We start from the raw sequence: 20,633 nt of genomic DNA, 5'->3' as shown, positions 1-20,633 counted from the left end.
TATGGGCGTACTTAAGCATACGCCCGTGTGAGGGCTGTGTTTGTCTTCTTGGGATGCACTGGTGTTCTGTGCATCCGTTTCATGTCATTTGGGACAAAGCGGGTTCATGGACACAGCACTGCTTCCAATTCCACACCTGTTTGGGTGCGTGTCTCAAACCTCACACTGTCATTCAGGGACATGTACCCACACAGATTTCAAATTGAGAGCAGCAGCTGTTTCCAGGCAGCTGCTGCATCCCAGTTGACATAAATGGTACTGCTCGCGTGTGAATGCATGGAGCAAGCAAATACAGCCCTCCCTCAAGTGTAAGCGTTTAGCCCCATGCTGACTTCAGTACATTGAGGCTGGATTCACACTTGTGCGGTGCGAATTCCATCTCTCTTATCTCTGCAAAGAGATAAGAGAGCTGTTCAGCAGATCATCGCTGTTTTATCTGCAAATTTGGAGACCTAGGAGAGGGGAGGGGGAGGGGGGAAGTGTATTGAGGAGAAGGAGAGAAATCCTGAAGAGAAATGAACACATGTGCGAATCAGATGCGTGCCCATAGAAGATAATGGGCCTGAATTCGCACCTGAGCTGCACCGCAATGCCTAGAAAACCCACGCGTTTTTTGGGCAATGTTCAGTGCGAATGCATCGCACATATGTGAACCAGCCTCATTAAAATCAATGGGCCATATCCACGTACATGTGCCTATCTTTAGGCGGGCATAGCTTATCTCAGAAACGCTACGCCGCCGTAACTTAGAAAGGCGAGTACTGTATTCGCAAAGAAGTTACGCCTTTAGTTACGGCGGCGTAGCGTATATCGGGCGGCGTAAGCCCGCCTAATTCAGAAGAGGCTGGTTGGGGGCGTGTTCTATGCTAACTAATCGTGACCCCACGCATTTGACGTTTTTTACGAACGGCGCATGCGCCATCCGTGAAAGAATCCTAGTGCGCATGCTCCAAATTACGCCGCAAATCGTCAATGCTTTAGACGTGAACGTAACTTACGCACAGCCCTATTTGCGAACGACTTACGCAAACGACGTAAAAAATTCGACGGTGGCCCTACGTCCATACTTAACATTGCGTACGCCTCATATAGCAGGGGTAACTTTACGCCGGAAAAAGCCTTACGTAAACAACGTAAAAAGATGCGCCGGACGTACGTTCATGGATCGCCATATCTAGCTAATTTGCATACTCGACGCGGAATTCGACGGAAACGCCACCTAGCGGCCGGCGGAAAAATGCACCTACGATCCGACGGCGTACTAAGACGAACGCCAGTCGGATCGAGCCCAGATGCAGTCGTATCTTGTTTTGTAGATACAAAACACAGATACGACGCGGGAACTTTGAAATTACGCGGCGTATCAATAGATACGCCGGCGTAATTCTTCTGTGGATCTGGCCCAATGTGTTTTATAATGTTATGCGAATTGGATGCGGTTTAAGCCGTAACCAATTCGCATAGGTGTGAACCCGGCCTCAATCACTGACCCAAAAGAAACATGCACTCAGAGAAAGCTTAAATAGTCCTAGACCAGTTATTGTTAGCATGAGCAAAGCCTGTGGTCTGATAGTGTTCCTTATGTTTGAGCTTGTCATAATGGCATTGCTGGGTGTAAATATATGTTTGAAGATTTATTGTGGCGCCAGTTCGCACTATTGAGCTTGAAGTCCAACTACAACGAAGCAACATTTTTTTTCTTTAATTTTGATTTACTCCAACTAAAGCTGGCCATACACTTATTGAATCTGGTTTTTATTTGCAATTTTTTTGCCTGCTGGCTGAACGAAAAAAATGAACAGTGTATGGCCAGCCTAACCCCTTCCCGCCATCGCCTCTACACATATGTGGTACCTGTGGCATATATGTCGAACCTGCTGAACCAACACAATTTTAATGGGTATGTGGCCTTTGCTGCTCAACAGAAGGTGATGAAATGATCAACTTCTGTTGAAGATTGTTCCAGTTGGCTGCATCCGCTAATCATTGTATTAACCACTTCCATACAGGGCACGTATACACCTTCCCGCCCAAGCCAATTTTCAGCTTTCAGCACTGTCGCACTTTGAATGGCAATTGCACGGTCATGCTACACTGTACCCAAACAAAACTGGCGTCCTTTTTTCCCCACAAATAGAGCTTTCTTTTGGTGGTATTTGATCACCTCTGCAATTTTTTTTTTTGTGCGCAACAACTAAAAAAAGACTGAAAATTTTGAAAAAAAATATGTTTTTATTTTTTTCTGTTAATTTTTTTGTAAATAAGTACGTTTTCTTTCAATTACGGGCACTGATATGGCGGCACTGATGGGCACCGATGAGATGGCACTGATGGGCATCGATGAGGTAGTACTGACGGGCACAGATGAGGTGGCACTGATTGGCGGCGCTTGTATGCGGCACTGATGGGCAGACATAGGCGGCACTGATGGGCACACATAGGCGGCACTGATGGGCACACATAGGCGGCACTGATGGGCACACATAGGCGGCACTGATGGGCACTCATGGGCGGCACTGATGGGCACTGATGGGCGGCACTGGGCACTCATAGGCGGCACAGATGGGCACTCATGGGCAGCACTTATGGGTGGCACTGATGGCTACTTATGGGTGGCACATATGGGCACTGATAGGTGGGCACTGGGCATGGATGGGCACTGTGGGGTGGCACTGATGGACACTGTAGGGTGGCACTGATGGACAATGTGGGGTGGCACTGATGGACACTGGGGCGGCACTGATTTAGCTATGTTGCCAGTCAGTGCCCATTTGTGGGCACTGATTGGCATCTTTTTTTTTTTTTAATGCTTTTCTTTTTTATTTTTTTTACAGACTTTTTTTTTTTTTTTTACAGACTTTTTTTTATTTTTTTGCCCACCCTGGTGGTCCAGGGTGGGCTTCCCTGGTGGTCCATGTGGCGATCCGAGGGGGGGCTGCGCTGATAAACAATCAGCGCGAGCCCCCCCTGTCAGGAGAGCCGCAGATCGGCTCTCCTCTACTCGACGCGAGTGAGGAAGAGCCGACAACGGCTTTTCCTGTTTACATCGTGAACAGCCGTGATTCGACACGGCTGATCACGTGGTAAAGAGTCTCCGTGAGAGACTCTTTACCGAGATCGGTGTTGCGGGGTGTCAGACTGACACCCCGCAACAACGATCGCCGCGATGCGCGCCCCCGGGGGCGCGCAGCGGCTCAGAATCCTGAGGACGTCATATGACGTCCGGTCAGGATCAGACAACCACTTTGCCGCCGTCAATATGTCATTGGCGGGCGGCAAGTGGTTAAATATAGCCTCTGATTGGCTATCAAGTGATCTATCACTGTATAGTCACCCATGTATTTTTTTGTATTCTTGAATAAAGAAAAATATATATTGTAATAGATAATATTGCAGTAAAAGAGTAAAAAGGAAACAAAGATGTGTGTACAAAACATAATTCCCCTGGATGCCCAAAGCAGTTGTGATGATATGTACAGTTTTACTAACACATGTCAAAGTTGCAAAACTGTGTTCAAGTGTTGAGACTTCTTTTACCCTCCGTCATGAAGGGGTTAAAGAGAAACTTGACACCCTCACACACTATTTTTTTGTGTAATATATTTTTATTTATTCTCTGCTTACCTGATCCTGGGTTGTGCACAATTGAGATACCCAGATCAGATTTAGCGTTGTACTGTTGAGATCCACTTCTCTGCAGCCACCACTCGGCTCCCGTGCTGCCATTTTTTTTCTGTGACATTGTTAGGCTGCTGTCTCTTCTGCATTTAGGCCGCTGCCTCCTGATGATGCGCCACTTGGGGCTGCTCCCTCCAATTTTTATGAATGGAAGACTATGTGACATACTAGGCATTGAGAGCACTGATCATTCGCCTAGGTGGGAATCGAGCATGGGGGGTAGACCGAAATCTGTTAACTGGAAAAAAATAAAAATGTAAATGAGAAAAGGGAGATATTTATGTAACAGAATGGGGGAGGGTTGGCAAGGAGGAAACTTTATTTTGGGGGGTGAACATCTGCTTTAACCACTTGACTTCTGTAAGATTTAACCCCCCCCCCCTTCATGACCAGGCCATTTTTGCGATACGGCACCGCGTTACTTTAACTGACAATTGCGCAGTCATGCAATACGGTACCCAAATAAAATTTGTGTCCTTTTTTCCCCACAAATAGAGCTTACTTTTGTGGGTAATTGTTTACCTCTGGGGTTTAAATTGTTTTGCTCTATAAACAAAAAATAAAAATAAATGTTTACTTTATGCTATAAAGCCTATCCAATAATATATAAAAAAAAAAAAATCTTAATAAATTTATGCCAATATCGATTTTGCTACATATTTTTGGTTAAAAAAAATCACAAAAAGGTTATAGTGATTGGTTTGTGCAAAAGTTATAGCGTTTACAAACTATGTGATATTTTTATTTATTTATATATTTGTTTTACTAGTAATGGCTGCGATCAGTGACTTATAACGTGGCTGCGATATTGCGGTGGACATTCTGACACTTTTTGGGGACACTAATACAGTGATCAGTGCTAAAAATATACACTGTCACTGTAATAATGACAGTGTTTTACTATACTGTGTGAGGTGTTTTTATAGGGAAAGAGGTTAAATGTATTACCTGCTTTGCAGGGACACAAACTCCATCCCTTCCCTCCTGTCCGGACGACAATCTGCCTTGTTTACGTAGACAGATTGCAGTTCTGTGTCTCTGCTGATCAGTGAGTGCCAGAGAACATTGAGTACCCTGCACCTGCCGATCGGCTTTTGCTATGTGTAATCGCAGCAGAAGCGAGGCACTAGTGGCGCGAATGCACGCCCCCTACTTGAAGTGTTGTGTCACATATTTCTTTATCGTACATCATGGGACACAGAACGGCATATTCATTACTATATGGGTTATATGGAGTACCTTCAGGTGATGGACACTGGCAATCTCAAACAGGAAGTGCCCCTCCCTATATAACCCCCTCCCATAGGAAGAGTACCTCAGTTTTTACGCCAGTGTCTTAGGTGTTGGTCATGGTTTAGCTTGCCTCCACATCCTTGGGATTAAGGTGGGCTAACCGGTTCTGTCCAAAGGCCTCAGCGCTAAAGTGGTCAGTAACCGGACCCCAAACCAATGGGGTATAGCCCATAATGCTTTCTTTTTAGAGAGCTGGACCCTGGGCCCAGAACTTAGAAACCTTTGGGGGCCCTAATGTTTCTGTTGCCAGAGTGCTATATGGGCCCAGGACAGTGGATCCTTCATAGGAACCCAGGGCCTGAAGGTCAATGCCCCACGGAGATGGGGGAAGATTGGGCCTCTTGCTGAGCAAAGTCCTGCGGCATGGAGCAGGTAAGTGAGGGGAAACTTGCGGAACTTGGTTCGCAGCAGGTTTTTCTGGGGGGGTCACAGGGGGACATGCCTAAAGTTATGCGCTGCATCGGGCAAAGTGAGTCACATGTCTTAAGATAGGATGGCTCTGTGTTATTTCCCCATAAAAGGTGACCTCCCTGGTAGTATTGAAAAGCATTGAGAGGCTGTGTGTGTTTAAGAGAGCTGTGCTTACCTGCAAGCCTCCAGGCGATTGCTGCATAGGTTCTTCCTCCTAGCCTGGATGACAGGCAAACGCTGGCCTCCTCGTGTGGCTCCCCTTCCCCCCACCCCCCGCGCGTCCCCGTGTTATGGGCGCAATTTCGCGCCGTTAGCTGAGGGGGGAAGGGCGGGCCAGTAAGTTTAAGGAAGGGGCGGCCCTTCCATTCGTTCCCAGCTCAGTGTATGCTGGAACTGAGAGAGGAAGAGACCAGAGCGGCAGCACGGGGCGCCGAGGACACACAGTGGCCAAAAAGGAATACTACAGCCTTAAAGACTGTCCTGAAGCCTAGAGATAGGCTGTTCTTTTTTTCTCAGCAGTTTTTTCTTTGGCAATACTACTAAGGGGGACAAAATGTTTTTTCTCTCTTTGGTTTAAAAAAAAAAGAAAAAACTTAAAAGCAGAGAAGGCATTTTTTATCCCCCAAAGGATTTTTGGGTAATAATTTATTTATAAATTCCAAACACCGTTAAGTTAGCGGGCGTACCTCGGTATTGTACCATGGCATCTGGTTCTGAGGGTACAAGAGGTGGGGATTCCCCCAGAGAGTCTGAGGTCTCGGACAAAGTTATGCCGCTGCTTTCCCGAGAGGGAGCCTTGGTGGGACCATCGGGATCTGGGGCTGGTGCTGGCACGGGTCAGTCCAACCCTAGGGTGGTCACGGACGTGGTACTGTCCACCTCCTTAAGGGAGATGGAAAAGAGAATGGAAAAAATGATAGCCAAGGCTATGCGGGGCAGAAAACGGAATAGATCTCCGTCGCCCGAGCGTGGACCCTCAGAGGAGGAGGTCCTTTCCGCAGGGGAATTGGACGACCTCTTGGACAAGGACCAAGCAGGTTCGGGGATCGAGGACCCGGATACGGAGGAGTCTGGGGCAGCCTCCCAAGGGGAGAGCTGGTGGGTTCAAGCCTTAACGGACTTGGTCCATAGAGCATTTAACTTGCCAGTACCAGATCTCCAAGTATCGACGGTTTCAGCTTTGGGCTCACTAAGAACGCCTCAAAACAACGCCGTTTTTCCGATCCATCCTCTACTAGAGGAAGTTATGTTCCAAGATTGGACCAAGCCAGATAGAATCTTTTTACCACCTAAAAGATTCTCTGCCTTATATCCTATGGAAAAGAAATTTTCCAAGAGATGGGCAACCCCGGCGGTGGACGCAGCCATCTCATGTGTTAACAAATCTTTAACATGCCCTGTAGAAAACATACAGGTGCTCAAGGATCCGGTTGATAAACGCTTGGAAACGCTACTAAAAAACTCCTTCACCAGTGGCTGCGATTGGGGTTGCACAAGCATTATCGGATCAAACTAAGCAGATGCTTAAGCTTATTCCTGCCCAGCAGGCAGAAGAATTTTCGGATGTCCCTAGGGCCATACGCTTTACGGTAGACGCAATTAAGGATTCTATCCAGCAAGCGTCACGTTTATCGTTATCCCTTATCCATATGAGAAGACTCTTATGGTTAAAGAGCTGGGAGGCAGAGCCCCCATGCAAGAAGCTCCTGGTAGGGTTCCCCTTCCATGGAGAACGACTCTTCGGAGAAGACCTGGATAAATACATTCAGACCATTTCAAGCGGCAAAAGTACTCTTTTGCCAACCAAGAAAAGGTTTCGAGGACCTGCGTTTAAACGACAGTACTCCCCTGGGCAGGGGCCCTCTAATACCAAACAGTATCGACGGCCTCCTGCAAGATCAAACTTTAACTTTAACAACAAATCGCAGGGACAGGCCGCTGGAGGCAAGAAGCAGTGGTTTCGCAAACCAGCAAAACCAGCCCCCAAGCCGGCCTTATGAAGGGGCGCCCCCACCCCCGAGGGTGGGGGGAAGGCTGCGTCTCTTTTCAGAGGTTTGGGAGGCCAGCATTCCCGACAGATGGGTACGGTCTTCCGTGGCTACAGGCTACAAACTAGACTTCCTAAAGTTTCCTCCTCCTCATTTCCAGGAGTCAAGGGTACCAAACGATCCGGGGAAGGGAGCCGCATTAATGGCGGCATTGAATCTTCTACTCTCCCAGGAGGTAATAGTAGAGGTACCAGTCCAAGAACAAGGGCTGGGTTTCTACTCCAACCTATTTATCATCCCAAAGCCCAGCGGCGATGTCAGGCCAATCTTGGACTTAAAAATGGTAAATGCATACCTAAAGGTCCGCTCATTTCGGATGGAATCCGTGCGGTCAGCAGCTGCCACACTCCAGAAGGACGACATCATGGCATCCATAGACATAAAGGATGCCTATCTTCATGTTCCAATATATCAGCCACATCAAAGATTTCTACGCTTTATGGTGGCTTTGCGTCATTACCAATTCGTGGCGCTTCCTTTTGGGTTGGCTACGGCCCCCCGGGTGTTCACGAAGGTCCTAGCCCCAATCCTAGCCAAGCTAAGGATCCAAGGGGTCACGATCCTAGCGTACCTGGACGACCTCCTAGTCATAGATCACTCGTCTCCTGGCCTGGAACGAGCAGTGGCCCTCATGGTTCAATACCTCGAGAGGTTCGGCTGGGTCCTAAATCGAGAAAAGTCAGTATTCCAGCCCACAAGGCAGTTGGAATATCTCGGCATGAGGTTAGACACAGAACAACAAAGGGTGTTTCTACCTCTGATAAAGGTCAAAGCCATCAAGGAGTTAATCCTATTGGTTCTAAGCAAGAGAGAACCAACTATTTGCCTATGTATGCGGTTACTAGGCAAGATGGTGGCCACATTCGAGGCGGTACCGTACGCCCAGAGCCACACTCGCATCCTGCAGGCAGCCATCCTGTCAGCATGGAGCAGGAGGCCACAGGCCTTGGATATCCCTTTGCCGCTCTCATCAAGAGTCCGACAAAGTCTGTGTTGGTGGTTAGACCCTCAGAATCTACTGAAGGGGAAGTCGTTCAGCCCAGTGGCTTGGAAGATAGTAACCACAGACGCCAGCCTGACAGGCTGGGGAGCAATTTTGGACGGTTGCACTCGCCAGGGTACTTGGGCAAAGCCAGAGAAGCAGTTGCCCATCAACATCTTGGAGCTCAGAGCTGCTCGACTAGCCCTCAGGGCTTGGACGTCCAAATTGCAGGGGTTCCCGGTGAGAATTCAATCTGACAATGCCACGGCCGTGGCATACATAAATCACCAAGGGGGAACCAAGAGTCAAGCGGCTCAGAGAGAGGTGAGCTTGATTCTCCTGTGGGCAGAGGCTCATGTGCCCTGCATATCGGCAATATTCATTCCAGGAGTGGACAACTTTCAGGCGGACTTCTTAAGTCGCCAGACTCTGTTGCCGGGGGAATGGTCTCTACATCCACAGGTCTTTCAGACACTCTGCCAAAGATGGGGAGTGCCGGACGTGGATGTCATGGCATCGAGACTCAACAAGAAGCTAGACAGGTTCATATCCCGCTCAAGGGATCCGATGGCCTGCGGAACCGATGCGCTGGTTTGCCCTTGGTATCAGTTCAAACTTCTTTATGCATTTCCCCCGCTCCAGTTACTACCCCGCCTGCTGCGCAGGATCAGGGTGGAGCACATACCAGTTATCCTGGTAGCTCCAGCATGGCCCAGAAGGGCATGGTATTCACTAATCCTGAAGATGGTAGTGGGAGACCCTTGGACTCTTCCTCTACGGCCAGACCTGCTATCGCAAGGTCCGATCCTCCACCCTGCCTTACGGCATCTAAATTTGACGGCCTGGAGGCTGAATCCCTGATTCTCAGGGGTAGAGGTCTGTCTCAGAAAGTAATCTCTACCCTAATCAGAGCCAGGAAACCGGTCTCTAGGGTGATTTATTACAGGGTCTGGAAGGCCTATGTAGGCTGGTGTGAGTCCAAGCGATGGCTTTCTCGCAAATTTACCATCGATAGAGTATTAAGTTTTCTCAAGCTAGGAGTGGATAAAGGACTGGCATTAAGCACAATCAAGGGACAGATTTCAGCTTTGTCAGTGTGGTTTCAGCGGCCGCTGGCCACCCACTCTCTAGTTAAGACCTTCATTCAAGGGGTCTTACGTATTAATCCTCCAGTTAAATCCCCGCTTTGTCCGTGGGATTTAAATCTTGTTCTGTCAAGTTTACAGAAACAACCTTTTGAGCCGTTGGCTGAAATTCCTTTGGTTTTACTGACAAGGAAGTTAGTATTTTTGGTTGCCATAGTTTCCGCCAGAAGAGTATCGGAACTGGCAGCCTTATCCTGTAAGGAACCATATCTTATTTTTCATAAGGACAAGGTCGTTCTCCGCCCTCATCCTTCCTTCCTACCAAAGGTTATATCCAGTTTTCATCTAAACCAGGATTTGGTATTACCATCCTTCTTTCCTAAACCTACTTCCAGAAAGGAAGGGTTGCTGCATACCTTGGATATTGTCAGGGCCATGAAGGCCTATCTTAAAGCTACAGAGAAGATCCGGAAAACAGATGTGCTGTTCATTTTACCGGATGGGCCCAAGAAGGGGCAGGCAGCTGCAAAATCCACCATCTCGAGGTGGATTAAACAGTTAATCACTCAGGCCTACGGCTTGAAGGGGTTGCCTCCTCCGTTATCATTAAAGGCTCATTCTACTAGGGCCATGGGCGCCTCCTGGGCAGCACACCACCAGATCTCTATGGCTCAAGTTTGCAAGGCGGCAACCTGGTCTTCTGTCCACACGTTTACAAAATTCTACCAGTTGGACGTAAGAAGGAATACGGATACAGCCTTTGGGCAGGCAGTGCTGCAGGCTGCAGTTTGAGACCCTCGGATTCCGGGGGCTCCCTTTTGAGTTAAATTTAAAATTTAAAATTATTTTTCTCAACTAAGTTGGATTTATTATGATTTGAGTATATCTCTAAATTAAATCCTTTTGTCTTAGGAAGATGTTCTCCCTCCCCTCATTGTAAGCATTGCTTTGGGACATCCCATATAGTAATGAATATGCCGCTCTGTGTCCCGTGATGTACGATAAAGAAAAAGAGATTTTTAATACAGCTTACCTGTAAAATCTTTTTCTTGGAGTACATCACGGGACACAGAGCGGCATATTCATTACTATATGGGATGTCCCAAAGCAATGCTTACAATGAGGGGAGGGAGAACATCTTCCTAAGACAAAAGGATTTAATTTAGAGATATACTCAAAACCCCTCTTTTGGGGACCATTTTGGGAGGCATACTGCTTGCTACAAAACTGAGGTACTCCTCCTATGGGAGGGGGTTATATAGGGAGGGGCACTTCCTGTTTGAGATTGCCAGTGTCCATCACCTGAAGGTACTCCATATAACCCATATAGTAATGAATATGCTGCTCTGTGTCCCGTGATGTACTCCAAGAAAAAGATTTTACAGGTAAGCTGTATTAAAAATCTCTTTTTTACATGCAAGTAAAACTAGGTTTGAAGTGGTTAAGCTTAGGTTGGTCAGTATTTAAATCTGTTTACTTTTTGTTTACCTTTTCTTTATTGCTTCATTTGTGTTTTCTTGGTGGTGCATGGGTAAACAAAAAATAAGAGAATGTTTCCCCTGTGGGAACATAGCAAAAAGAAAAAGACAGTATTTCTGGTATAGCGGGGAAGGTCTAGATCTGTCAGATGTGTATTGCATCTGTGTCTACTCGTGCTCTTCACCTTTACTACAATGTAAGATTCTTATTGCTGTCTGTGTCTTCATTAAGATGATTTCCCCTCACTTCCGTTGAGGTGACTGGTGTCAGAACTCGAAGTTCAGTGAAATCTCTTCAGTGGGGTCAGGATGTTAAAGCTGAGGTCTAAACCCTTCTACTCGATTCAAAATGAAGAAAACCCAGGGGTCGACAATATCCGGGCGCCAGGTCGCATTGGCGACAAGAAATTGTGACCTGCGCCCGCCAGTAATTGAGGCCGCGGCTTTGCGACCTACAAGACCTACAGGATCCTGTGTCTCCGTGCACCCCCACCTTGCGATCGCAGCAGGTCCGCGAAGGCCGGTAATTGAGGCCGCGGCCTTGTGAAGTCCTAAGCTCTTCGGAAGCTTCTGTGAGCTGGCGCCATCTGGTGGTGGCCGTTGGCATTACATTACATTGGCATTGGCATTGCAGCAATTATAATGTGTGTAATTTTTCACTATTTTCACTGCCATCTCCTTCCCTCTAATTAGAACCCCCAAACATTATATATATTTATTTTTTATTCTAACACCCTAGAGAATAAAATGGCGATCGTTGCAATACTTTCTGTCACGCCGTATTTGCGCAGCGGTCTTGCAAGCGCACTTTTTCGGGAAAAATACACTTTTTTTAATTAAAAAATAGGACAACAGTAAAGTTATCCCAATTTTTTTTATATTGTGAAAGATAATGTTACATCGAGTAAATTGATACCCAACATGTCACGCTTCAAAATTGCGTCCGCTCGTGGAATGCCGACAAACTTTTACCCTTTCAAATCTCCATAGGCGTCGTTTAAAAAAATCTACAGGTTGCATGTTTTGAGTTACAGAGGAGGTCTAGGGCTAAAATTATTGCTCTTGCGCCAACGATTGCGGCGATACCTCACATGTGGTTTGAATACCGTTTACATATGCGGGCGCTACTCACGTATGTGTTCGCTTCTGTGCACAAGCTCATCGGGATGAGGCGCATTTTCTGGCTCCTAACTTTTTTAGCTGGCTCCTAGATTCCAAGCAAATTTGTCAAACCCTTTTTTGGCTTGAGTTGGGATAAATATTTTATTAGAGAAATATTGAGGGCCGTGATTGCAGACATCCTCCTGAATGAATCTAGCTTGTGCAGATGTTGTGACCCACTGGCTTCGAAGCTTTGAGTCATTGACCCAGAGCAAGTGTGCAGATCAAGATTCAGAAAAACGCTGGAAGACCTCATCAGCATGACAACCAGACAAATGGCATTTTAGAAAGAGACTAAAAAAATGTCAGCCTCCTTATTCGCATGACAGGTATCCATTAAAAAAGAGGTAAATGCTACCCTTTAACATTGGTGAGTTCTGGGGGTTAAGCAAGCTTCTAAGAATTCCCGTACACAAGATGTTTGTGACTACAAGCTAGAATGCTGAAAACCGGTAAAATATCAGTATTGAAACCAGCATTTTATTATTTTCTATCATCAGGAGACTCCCTGAACCCGTGACCCAGGAAGCCAAGCTGAAATGTGACGTGCCACAGCAAGACAGTTCAAAGTAATTTAATTTTACTATTTATTTCTACTGTAAAACATAACTGATGCATATACAGACACAATTGTACCAATCTATATACTAGACTCAGTATAAGACCTCATTAGGTAAAATAACTCATAAGCCCTAAAATAATGTAACACGAAAATTGCATGCCTTTTTTTTTGTTGGCCTTGTTAATTAATATGTTTAAAATGAGAACGATCTCTGCTAGCCGACAGATTATAGTCAAGGTTCAATTAGATGTTACCCCTAACGGAATGACTGTTAAATTACTATGCATCATAAATTGCTTTCTCTTTTGTTTCATTCTTTCTTGCATCTCAGTGCTGCTGATCACCTGCAGCCTCATTGCAGTCACTTCTTGTCTACATGCATGCAGTCCAGCAATGGCTACATGACATTACTCAGGGTGGGTTTTCCTGAAGGTGACAACAAAGGACCATGCCTGCTAAATGGGTGTTGAAGCAACAACTTGTAGCTTTCATTGGATGTCCTGATGACAGGGTAATAGCTCAAAAGCACAGTTTTATATCGGGAGCAGAATGTGGTCATGCCAAAAAGGAAAGAGCCTGAACAAAGTCCTACATGGCAGGATTACCAGGGTGTCTTAATTGCAAACCTGCAGATTTTAAATGACATCAACAATGTAATTCTTATGTGTTTAGTATTGTGTTTATATCTACTTTGAACCTACCACTGAATATTATTGGAGAGTGAAATTTGAAAAACACAGTTAAAGCTGAAATTACTGTATTTATTGGCGTATAACACTCACTTTTTTACCCTGAAAATAGAGGGTAAACTGTGCCTGCGTGTTATACGTAGGGGGCTGTGGTAAGTTTTTTCCCTGAAACTTCCCTCTTAAAGTTAGGGTGCGTGTTATATGCCTGTGCGTGTTATACGCCAATAAACACGGTAACTGTATTTGAGCACCACAATCCGAAAACGCTATTTAATTCATTTTTAAATATTCAAAGCAAACGCCCCCATTCATCCATGTCTCCATGCATTATTTTATTGAGAAATAACTCTGAACCCTCCCTTCCTGGCATTTCTAGCTGCTGCCATCTTGAGTAATGGCAGATGATTTATGTAGCATTTACTTCTTGCAATCCCTCTGCCCTTAGCTCAATGATGCAGGCAGGAGGACGTGCTTAGCTGAGAAAACCCCTACCTCCAGATGAAAGGGAAAAAAATGCACAATGAAGACTCCTGGGATGTATGACATCATTTTGGCCTAGGCCAGAAACCAGAAGGCAACTAACGAAATAAAAAATAAAAAAGTTTAAAGCAAGTAAATTTAACATACTTTCCTATTACTAAGGTTAGCAGGAGAAGGAATTAAAATGGTTAATGTTGATTTAGAGAGTAAAGTTCTGCTATATTTTTTACTAGATATGTTAATAAATAAGAGCAATTCTGAATTCTGTTTGGATACAAACATCATTTGAGATCTGTGTAGGAAAAGATGTGTGCTTTGCCTCGTAGTTGCTTCCTCCCCTGGCTGTGTTTTTTCACGGTCAAAAAAATTTGATTTATTGAGAAAAGAGCAAATAAAGTACAATAAGAAAAAAACCCTGGCTGTGTTTAATGCTGTACCAAGGCTGTCTAAGTGGGTGGGGGCTTCAAGAGAGACGCCTATAATGCCTTCATGATTATGGACATGTGATTGTCTTGGAGGCATATATGCGTTAACTATGTACCATGAAAACTGTGGACCTTTAAACATGAATGCCAGGGTTATGACCCTCTCTCTTAACACCTTGCAGCCCGTGGCTTTCATCGCTAAGCAAAAACAAATCATCAGTGGTCCCTGTCACTTTTACTGACATTGTCGAGGAGGAAAAGCAACAGGAAGCCGCTCTTATAAGGATTCGGGAGAAGCCTTTGGCACTTATTCAGGTATTAAAGATGCCAATATTAATTAACCGCAGTTTTATGGCTCCTCATAAACATATTTTCACACTTGTATTTATGCTGGTCATTATATATTTATGCTGGTTATTATGTGCCTAGGTATGTCCATGCTTTGCCTGATCTGAATCCATGAATGTGCTCATCTCATAACAAGTACAGCCAGAAAAATAACTCTAAACAAATCTAATCATGGGTGTAAAGTTTATGTAAACGCAAAAGTTTTTTTTGTCCATGGATGGACACAGGAAGTCATTTATTGTCACCTCTTTGTCCCCTGCTCCATCTGTCAACCATATGAAGCTTCAATAAAAGGATTTTTGGAAGTGCAGCCGTCCGGAATTATTTCTTCACGTTACACAGCATGCGAGCTGGGCTAGCACCTGACTGGTGTGTGTGGGAATTAACCAGAGACTCGCTCACCTAGAGCAGCTTTTCTTGTTAAATTTATTGTCATGTTATACTGCGGCCTACAGGAGGATCAGATGCTGGCAAAAAAAAACTGTAGGCCCAACCCAGCATAACAAATCTTCTACCCATCATACCTCAGTTTTGCTAGTGTCCCAGGAGGAGGGACATTTTTATTGGAGCTTTTTCTTCCAACATTTTTCAATCAGAATTCCTCATACACCACTGTCTGAGTGTGTCTCTATATGGCAGCTATTAGAATCTCTCTTTCCTTAGCCTGTCCAACCATATCCCCCTCCGACTGGACAGAGTCAGCATGTAAGTGAACTTTAAACACTTGGTTCCACATAAGGTGCTTTCTAGACTTTGTTCGGGTAACAAGTTAGCCATCGAGTGTATTTCAGGTCCAGATGTTGGCATTGCCACAGTGCTTGCCCTGTCTTTGAAGACTCGCTTTGTGAGTAGACTGATGGGGCTTTGTAATTGCACTAGTGGGTGCTCTTTCAGTTTCCCCCTGCTGCTATGTTTACCACAATAGGCATTGAGGTTAAGAAATTAAGTGCTGATGTCATCCACTGAGTGGATAGTTGCATGCACACTCTTTCCTGCTATTAAGCACAGAAGAAGCATTGTCCCACTGCTGCCCCTGGTTTGCAAAAGAGAGACATACCTGCCTCAGTTTGAGGGTACCTGAGGCCTTGCCCTGTACCCTGAACTTAGTTGCATTACTGTCACCCAGTCGCAACTTGCCTGCATCTAGACACAAGGGGGACTATCCAGCTGCAATAGGTGACCCCATCTCGTAGTCATCTAACAGTTCTGGGGACATGTATTCTGTACCCTCTGAGGGCACTGATGTCTGTAATTTAGAATCCAGTGACCCTGTTGTTAAAAGGCCTACCCCATTGGTGGTCCATCATGTGTAACTGCATTTACGGCCATGTCATCCGGGGCCTTTACTGCAGTCACAAACGTCTTTTTGGTGATATTCATCCAATTCATCATGCATGCTAACTGCAGAGACATTAAAGTGGAGGTTCACCCGGAAATGTACATTTTTAACATTAGATTCATGCTCATTTTGTCAAGGGGAATCGGCTAGTTTTTTTTAAAATTGAAGCTGTACTTACCGTTTTAGAGAGCGATCTTCTCCGCCGCTTCCGGGTATGGGCTGCGGGACTGGGCGTTCCCATTTGATTGACAGTCTTCTGACAGGCTTCCGACGGTCGCATCCATCGCGTCACGATTTTCCGAAAGTAGCCGAACGTCGGTGCGCAGGCGCCGTATAGAGCCGCACCGACGTTCGGCTTCTTTCGGCTACTCGTGACGCGATGGATGCGACCGTCGGAAGCCTCGGAAGACTGTCAATCAAATAGGAACGCCCAGTCCCGAAGACCATACCCGGAAGCGGCGGAGAAGATCGCTCTCTAAAACGGTAAGTACAGCTTCGATTTTAAAAAAACTAGCCGATTCCCCTTGACAAAATGAGCATCAATCTAAGGTTAAAACATTTTTTTCGGGTGAACTCCCGCTTTAAGCGCATGCTCCCACGCCTTCTCTTATAGAGTTCTCTGATCTCCCCAAGGTCCTAGAAGAGACTGGGCTAGCAGTTACTGTAACCATCCCAGAATCTGTCTCTGCTGAGATATTTCTGGAAGAATAAGTCATCTTTGTCTTAGACTTACAAGAGAATGTTTCTGCTCTTATTTATGCAGCACTTGCTACTCTGCATCTGAAGCAACCAAAGGGTCCTGGACCTCACCTAAGTGTGTGTGGAACCGTTCCCCTTTTAAAAGGGGGTTTGTTAAACAGTGGTCTTGACCCACTGTGAATCAGCCAGTGATTCAGCTTAACAGGAAGACTAGGTCAGTAGGTGGAGTGCTTACCTTTAAAAATCCTACTGAACAGCAGTATTCCTTAACACTTAGGCCTGAATTCACAGACAGCGGCACACATTTATGCCGCCGTAGCGTATCTCCTGTACGCTACGCAAACCCAGCGCAGAGAGGCAAGCATGGAATTCACAGGGCACTTGCTCCCAAAACTGTGCTGGGTTTCCTAGGCGTAAGCCGGCGTAGGTGGAAGTGGGCGTGAGCCATGCAAATGAGGCGTGACCCCATGCATATGATGGGCTGCCCGCCAGACAGATACGTATAACGAACGGCGCATGCGACGTCCCGTGGACGCATCCCAGTGCGCATGCTCACAAACACGTCGGAACAACTGCCTAAGATACGCCGGATCACTGCCTATGGCGTGAACGTAACCTACGCCTAGTCATATTCACGTCCAACGTAAACTACGTAAAAAAAAAATACGCCGGCTTGTATTCCTTGGTGCAGCCCTTTACATGTCTGCTGCTGAGTTACACCTCCTTTATGGGGCTTAACTTTATGCTGGACGTACAACTTACGCGCACCACTCGTAGCCTGCGTCGGCCGCACGTACGTTCGTGAATCGCCGTATTTACCTCATTTGCATATTTGAATAGCTGATCAATGTGAGCGCCACCATGCGTCCAGCGTAAATATGCGCCCACTCTACGCCGGCGTAGGAAAGTTACGTCGGTGGGCTGAAGCCTATTTTTAGGCGTATCTTAGTTTGTGGGTCTGGCGCACAGATACGACGGCGCATATTTGCACTTACGCGGCGTATCTGGAGATACGTCGGCGCAAGTGCTTTGTGAATCCGGGCCTTAGTATTTACTAGCAGCCACTTCCTGGTGCTAGACCCCCTCGTGCTACAGGGTGTGAAGTAGATGCCTGGAGTCCTATGCCTCAATTGTAATGGCTTGTTAGAAGCATCAAAACCTGTGTGGTGTTTGTGCCCTTTGTGCTTGTTGTCCGTATTGTTGCACAGGGCACTCTTGTTAAAGTAATATTAAATAGTACTTTGACAAGTACTCTATCCAGTAAAGGGCTTGGTCCTCTTTGGTATCAGATTTGGGAGTGTGTCTTTCAGGGAGCTCTTGAGCTGCAGACAGTCCCCAGTTCTGTCTTGTTTGGCCGGTTAGTGGTTGTTGCTGTTTTGCCTATGCTTCAGTTATGTTGTTTTTGGGCATCCCAACAGTATCCAAATTCCTGTGTCCCTCAATGAACAAGGAAGAAAATAGTATTTCTGTCAACAATTGTAGTCCTTTGAGGGACCCAAGCCCTTCCCCTCTGTTTATGATTCAAGCTCTTGATAGTGCTTGTTACAAACTGAAGAATGTTGGGTAGAGATTGGGTTATCCTGGACTGTTTTTTTGGAACCCAGTGCACAATGATCCTGTAGGCAGCGGTGTAACCTGACAGTATCTGAATTCCTGTGTCCCTCAATGTGCTACAAGCAAAAGATTTTACAGGTAAGTACAACATACTATTTCTGCCCATACATAAACTTTAAACTATCGGTCCATCCAAATTTGGAATTTCAGGTAAAAGTAAGGTTTGTTGAGTGGAAGCCCCCACTAGACTTGTGTTTGTTGGGAACCCCAGTGGTAAGATATCGCTTTCGTAAGGTCTTTGCTATGTTATTGCCCATCCAGATTTAGAACAGTACAGCTGAGTCTTATAATAACTTCATCAAGTGCAGACTTAGCAACTCAAGGTGCCTCGTCTCTTGAATTCCTGAAAGGCACTACAAGCTGTTACTTCTCTGTTTTTGTTATTTTATGGGCTGGGGGAAAGGGGGGAGTTAAACAAAATGGTTCCTATATTAAAATGCCCAAAACCTTTTTTTGTTAGGTAAAGATTAAAAAGGTTGTAAAAGCATACTTTTTTATAAACATATTTTACTTGCCTGCTCTGTGCAATGGTGTTGCACAGAGCAGCTGCTTAAAGCGGTACTAGACACAAAACCAAAAGTGTATCATAATGTAGCTTATCAATCGCACAGCACTGTAAATATACACCGTAATGCAAGGCTTAGAGAAAGCCTCTTGAGGGGAGAGGGGGCGAGCAGGAGTGTCAGGGACACTCTCTACTTTGCAGATAGAGAAAGGAGCTGTGTGTTAGTGGGCGTCCTGACACTCCTGCTCACCCCCTCCCCCCTCAAGAGACTTTCTCCACACCAGGGAGGAGGCCTTGCATTACGGTGTGTAGTTACAGACAGAAGAACAGGAAGTGAGGATTTCTCAGAAGCAATAAGGACATTTAAAAGCAAAATGGAAGGATGAGGTAAGTGAAGGAGGACTGCACTAAGGTAAAGGAAGCTATTTAGGGATTTTTTTTTACCTTTACAACCACTTTAAGGTTTGGTAAACCCCATCAATATCTGTTCTGGTGATATATAGTAATTGCGTCTATTGAGCAATAAAAACATGATGCCGATTTGTACCTTTTTTTCTATATCCAAAACAAACCAAAAAAATGCTTTAGATATACCTTGACCTACAGTATATACTGTTGCTGTACAGTGCTGGAAATTTTGTATTTATTTGATGAATTGCATGTAATGTTACATGTTTTAAGATTTTAACTCATGCGTTTTCTTTCCTTTAGATTGAAGAATGTGCAATTCAGGAACTTTTGATACATTACCAGGCTATGGATAACCCAGAGGAGTATATAACTATTGAACGTGCACAAGGGCCAATAGCAGCTCCAATGTGGAACAAGCATTAAATATAATGTGCACACGTGAACATCTTGGTGCTTTAAAGATATCCCAGGAACCTTAGTTATGTACTAAAGTCCCCTCAACAGCAAAAGCACATTATCTGTTTTAATTCTTAAAAATCATTGGTGAAAACCCACAGGGTTACAACTATATAATGTTAACCATATGCTGGAATACATGCTTTTCGGACATGACGTTTAAAGGTCCTATGTGTTAATTAAATATCATTTTCGGTTTATTACAGAACAGAGTATTTGGTGTAGAAAACTGATACATTTCTGTTTTAAACATTATGAATTTAAAATAAACTGGTTTGGAAGCATTTTTTTTTTTTTTTGGTGTAGTTATTTTATAAATAAATTTGCATGTATAGTGCATCTGGAAAGTATTGACAGCGCTTCACTTTTTCCACATTTTGTTATGTTACAGCCTTATTCCAAAATGGATTAAATGTAATAATTTCCTGAAATTTCTACAAACCATACCCCATAATGATGAAAGAAGTTTGTTGAAATCTTTTGCAAATGTATTAAAAATAAAAAATGAAAGAAGTCATACATAAGTATTTACAGCCCTTGCTCAATACTTTGTTTAAGCACCTTTGGCACCAATTACAGCCTCAAGTCTATTTTATTATGATGCTACAAGCTTGACACACCTATTTTTGGGCAGTTTCTCACATTCCTCTTTGCAAGACCTCTCAAGCTCCATCGGGTTGGATGGGGAGCATCGGCACACAGCCATTTTCAGATCTCTCTAGAGATGTTTAATCAGGTTTATGTCTGGGCTCTGGCTGGGCCAGGATATTCACAGAGTTGTCCCACTCCTTTGTTATCCTGGCTGGGTGCTTAGGGTCGTTCTGTTGGAAGATGAACCTTCACCCCAGTCTGAGGTCCAGAGTGCTGAGGTCCACATTATGATGCTGCCACCACCATTCTTCACTGTGTTATCCGTAAATAATATTTAAGACGTAATATCTCAAAGATATGATGTGGGTTAAATGAGAG

The 20,633-nt window shown here is 45.1% G+C and overlaps 1 protein-coding gene across 1 annotated transcript in view; it reads left to right on the top strand.

The window, feature by feature from the left end:
• Window positions 1-19,948, top strand: part of IBTK (inhibitor of Bruton tyrosine kinase) — a 128,499-nt gene extending 108,551 nt beyond the window's left edge. Inside the window, exons 27-29 of the mRNA XM_040350013.1 lie at window positions 12,637-12,705; window positions 14,475-14,607; window positions 19,509-19,948. Coding sequence (XP_040205947.1) covers window positions 12,637-12,705; window positions 14,475-14,607; window positions 19,509-19,631 — 325 coding nt within the window. The 3' untranslated portion in view covers window positions 19,632-19,948. The remainder of the gene's footprint in view (window positions 1-12,636; window positions 12,706-14,474; window positions 14,608-19,508) is intronic.
• The last annotated feature ends 685 nt before the right edge of the window (window positions 19,949-20,633 follow it).

The sequence above is a fragment of the Rana temporaria genome, chromosome 4, assembly GCF_905171775.1.
Source record: "Rana temporaria chromosome 4, aRanTem1.1, whole genome shotgun sequence".
In the NCBI taxonomy this organism is placed as follows: domain Eukaryota; kingdom Metazoa; phylum Chordata; class Amphibia; order Anura; family Ranidae; genus Rana; species Rana temporaria.
Note: the sequence above shows the minus strand (reverse complement) of the source record. Positions and strands in the feature narration are given on the sequence as shown.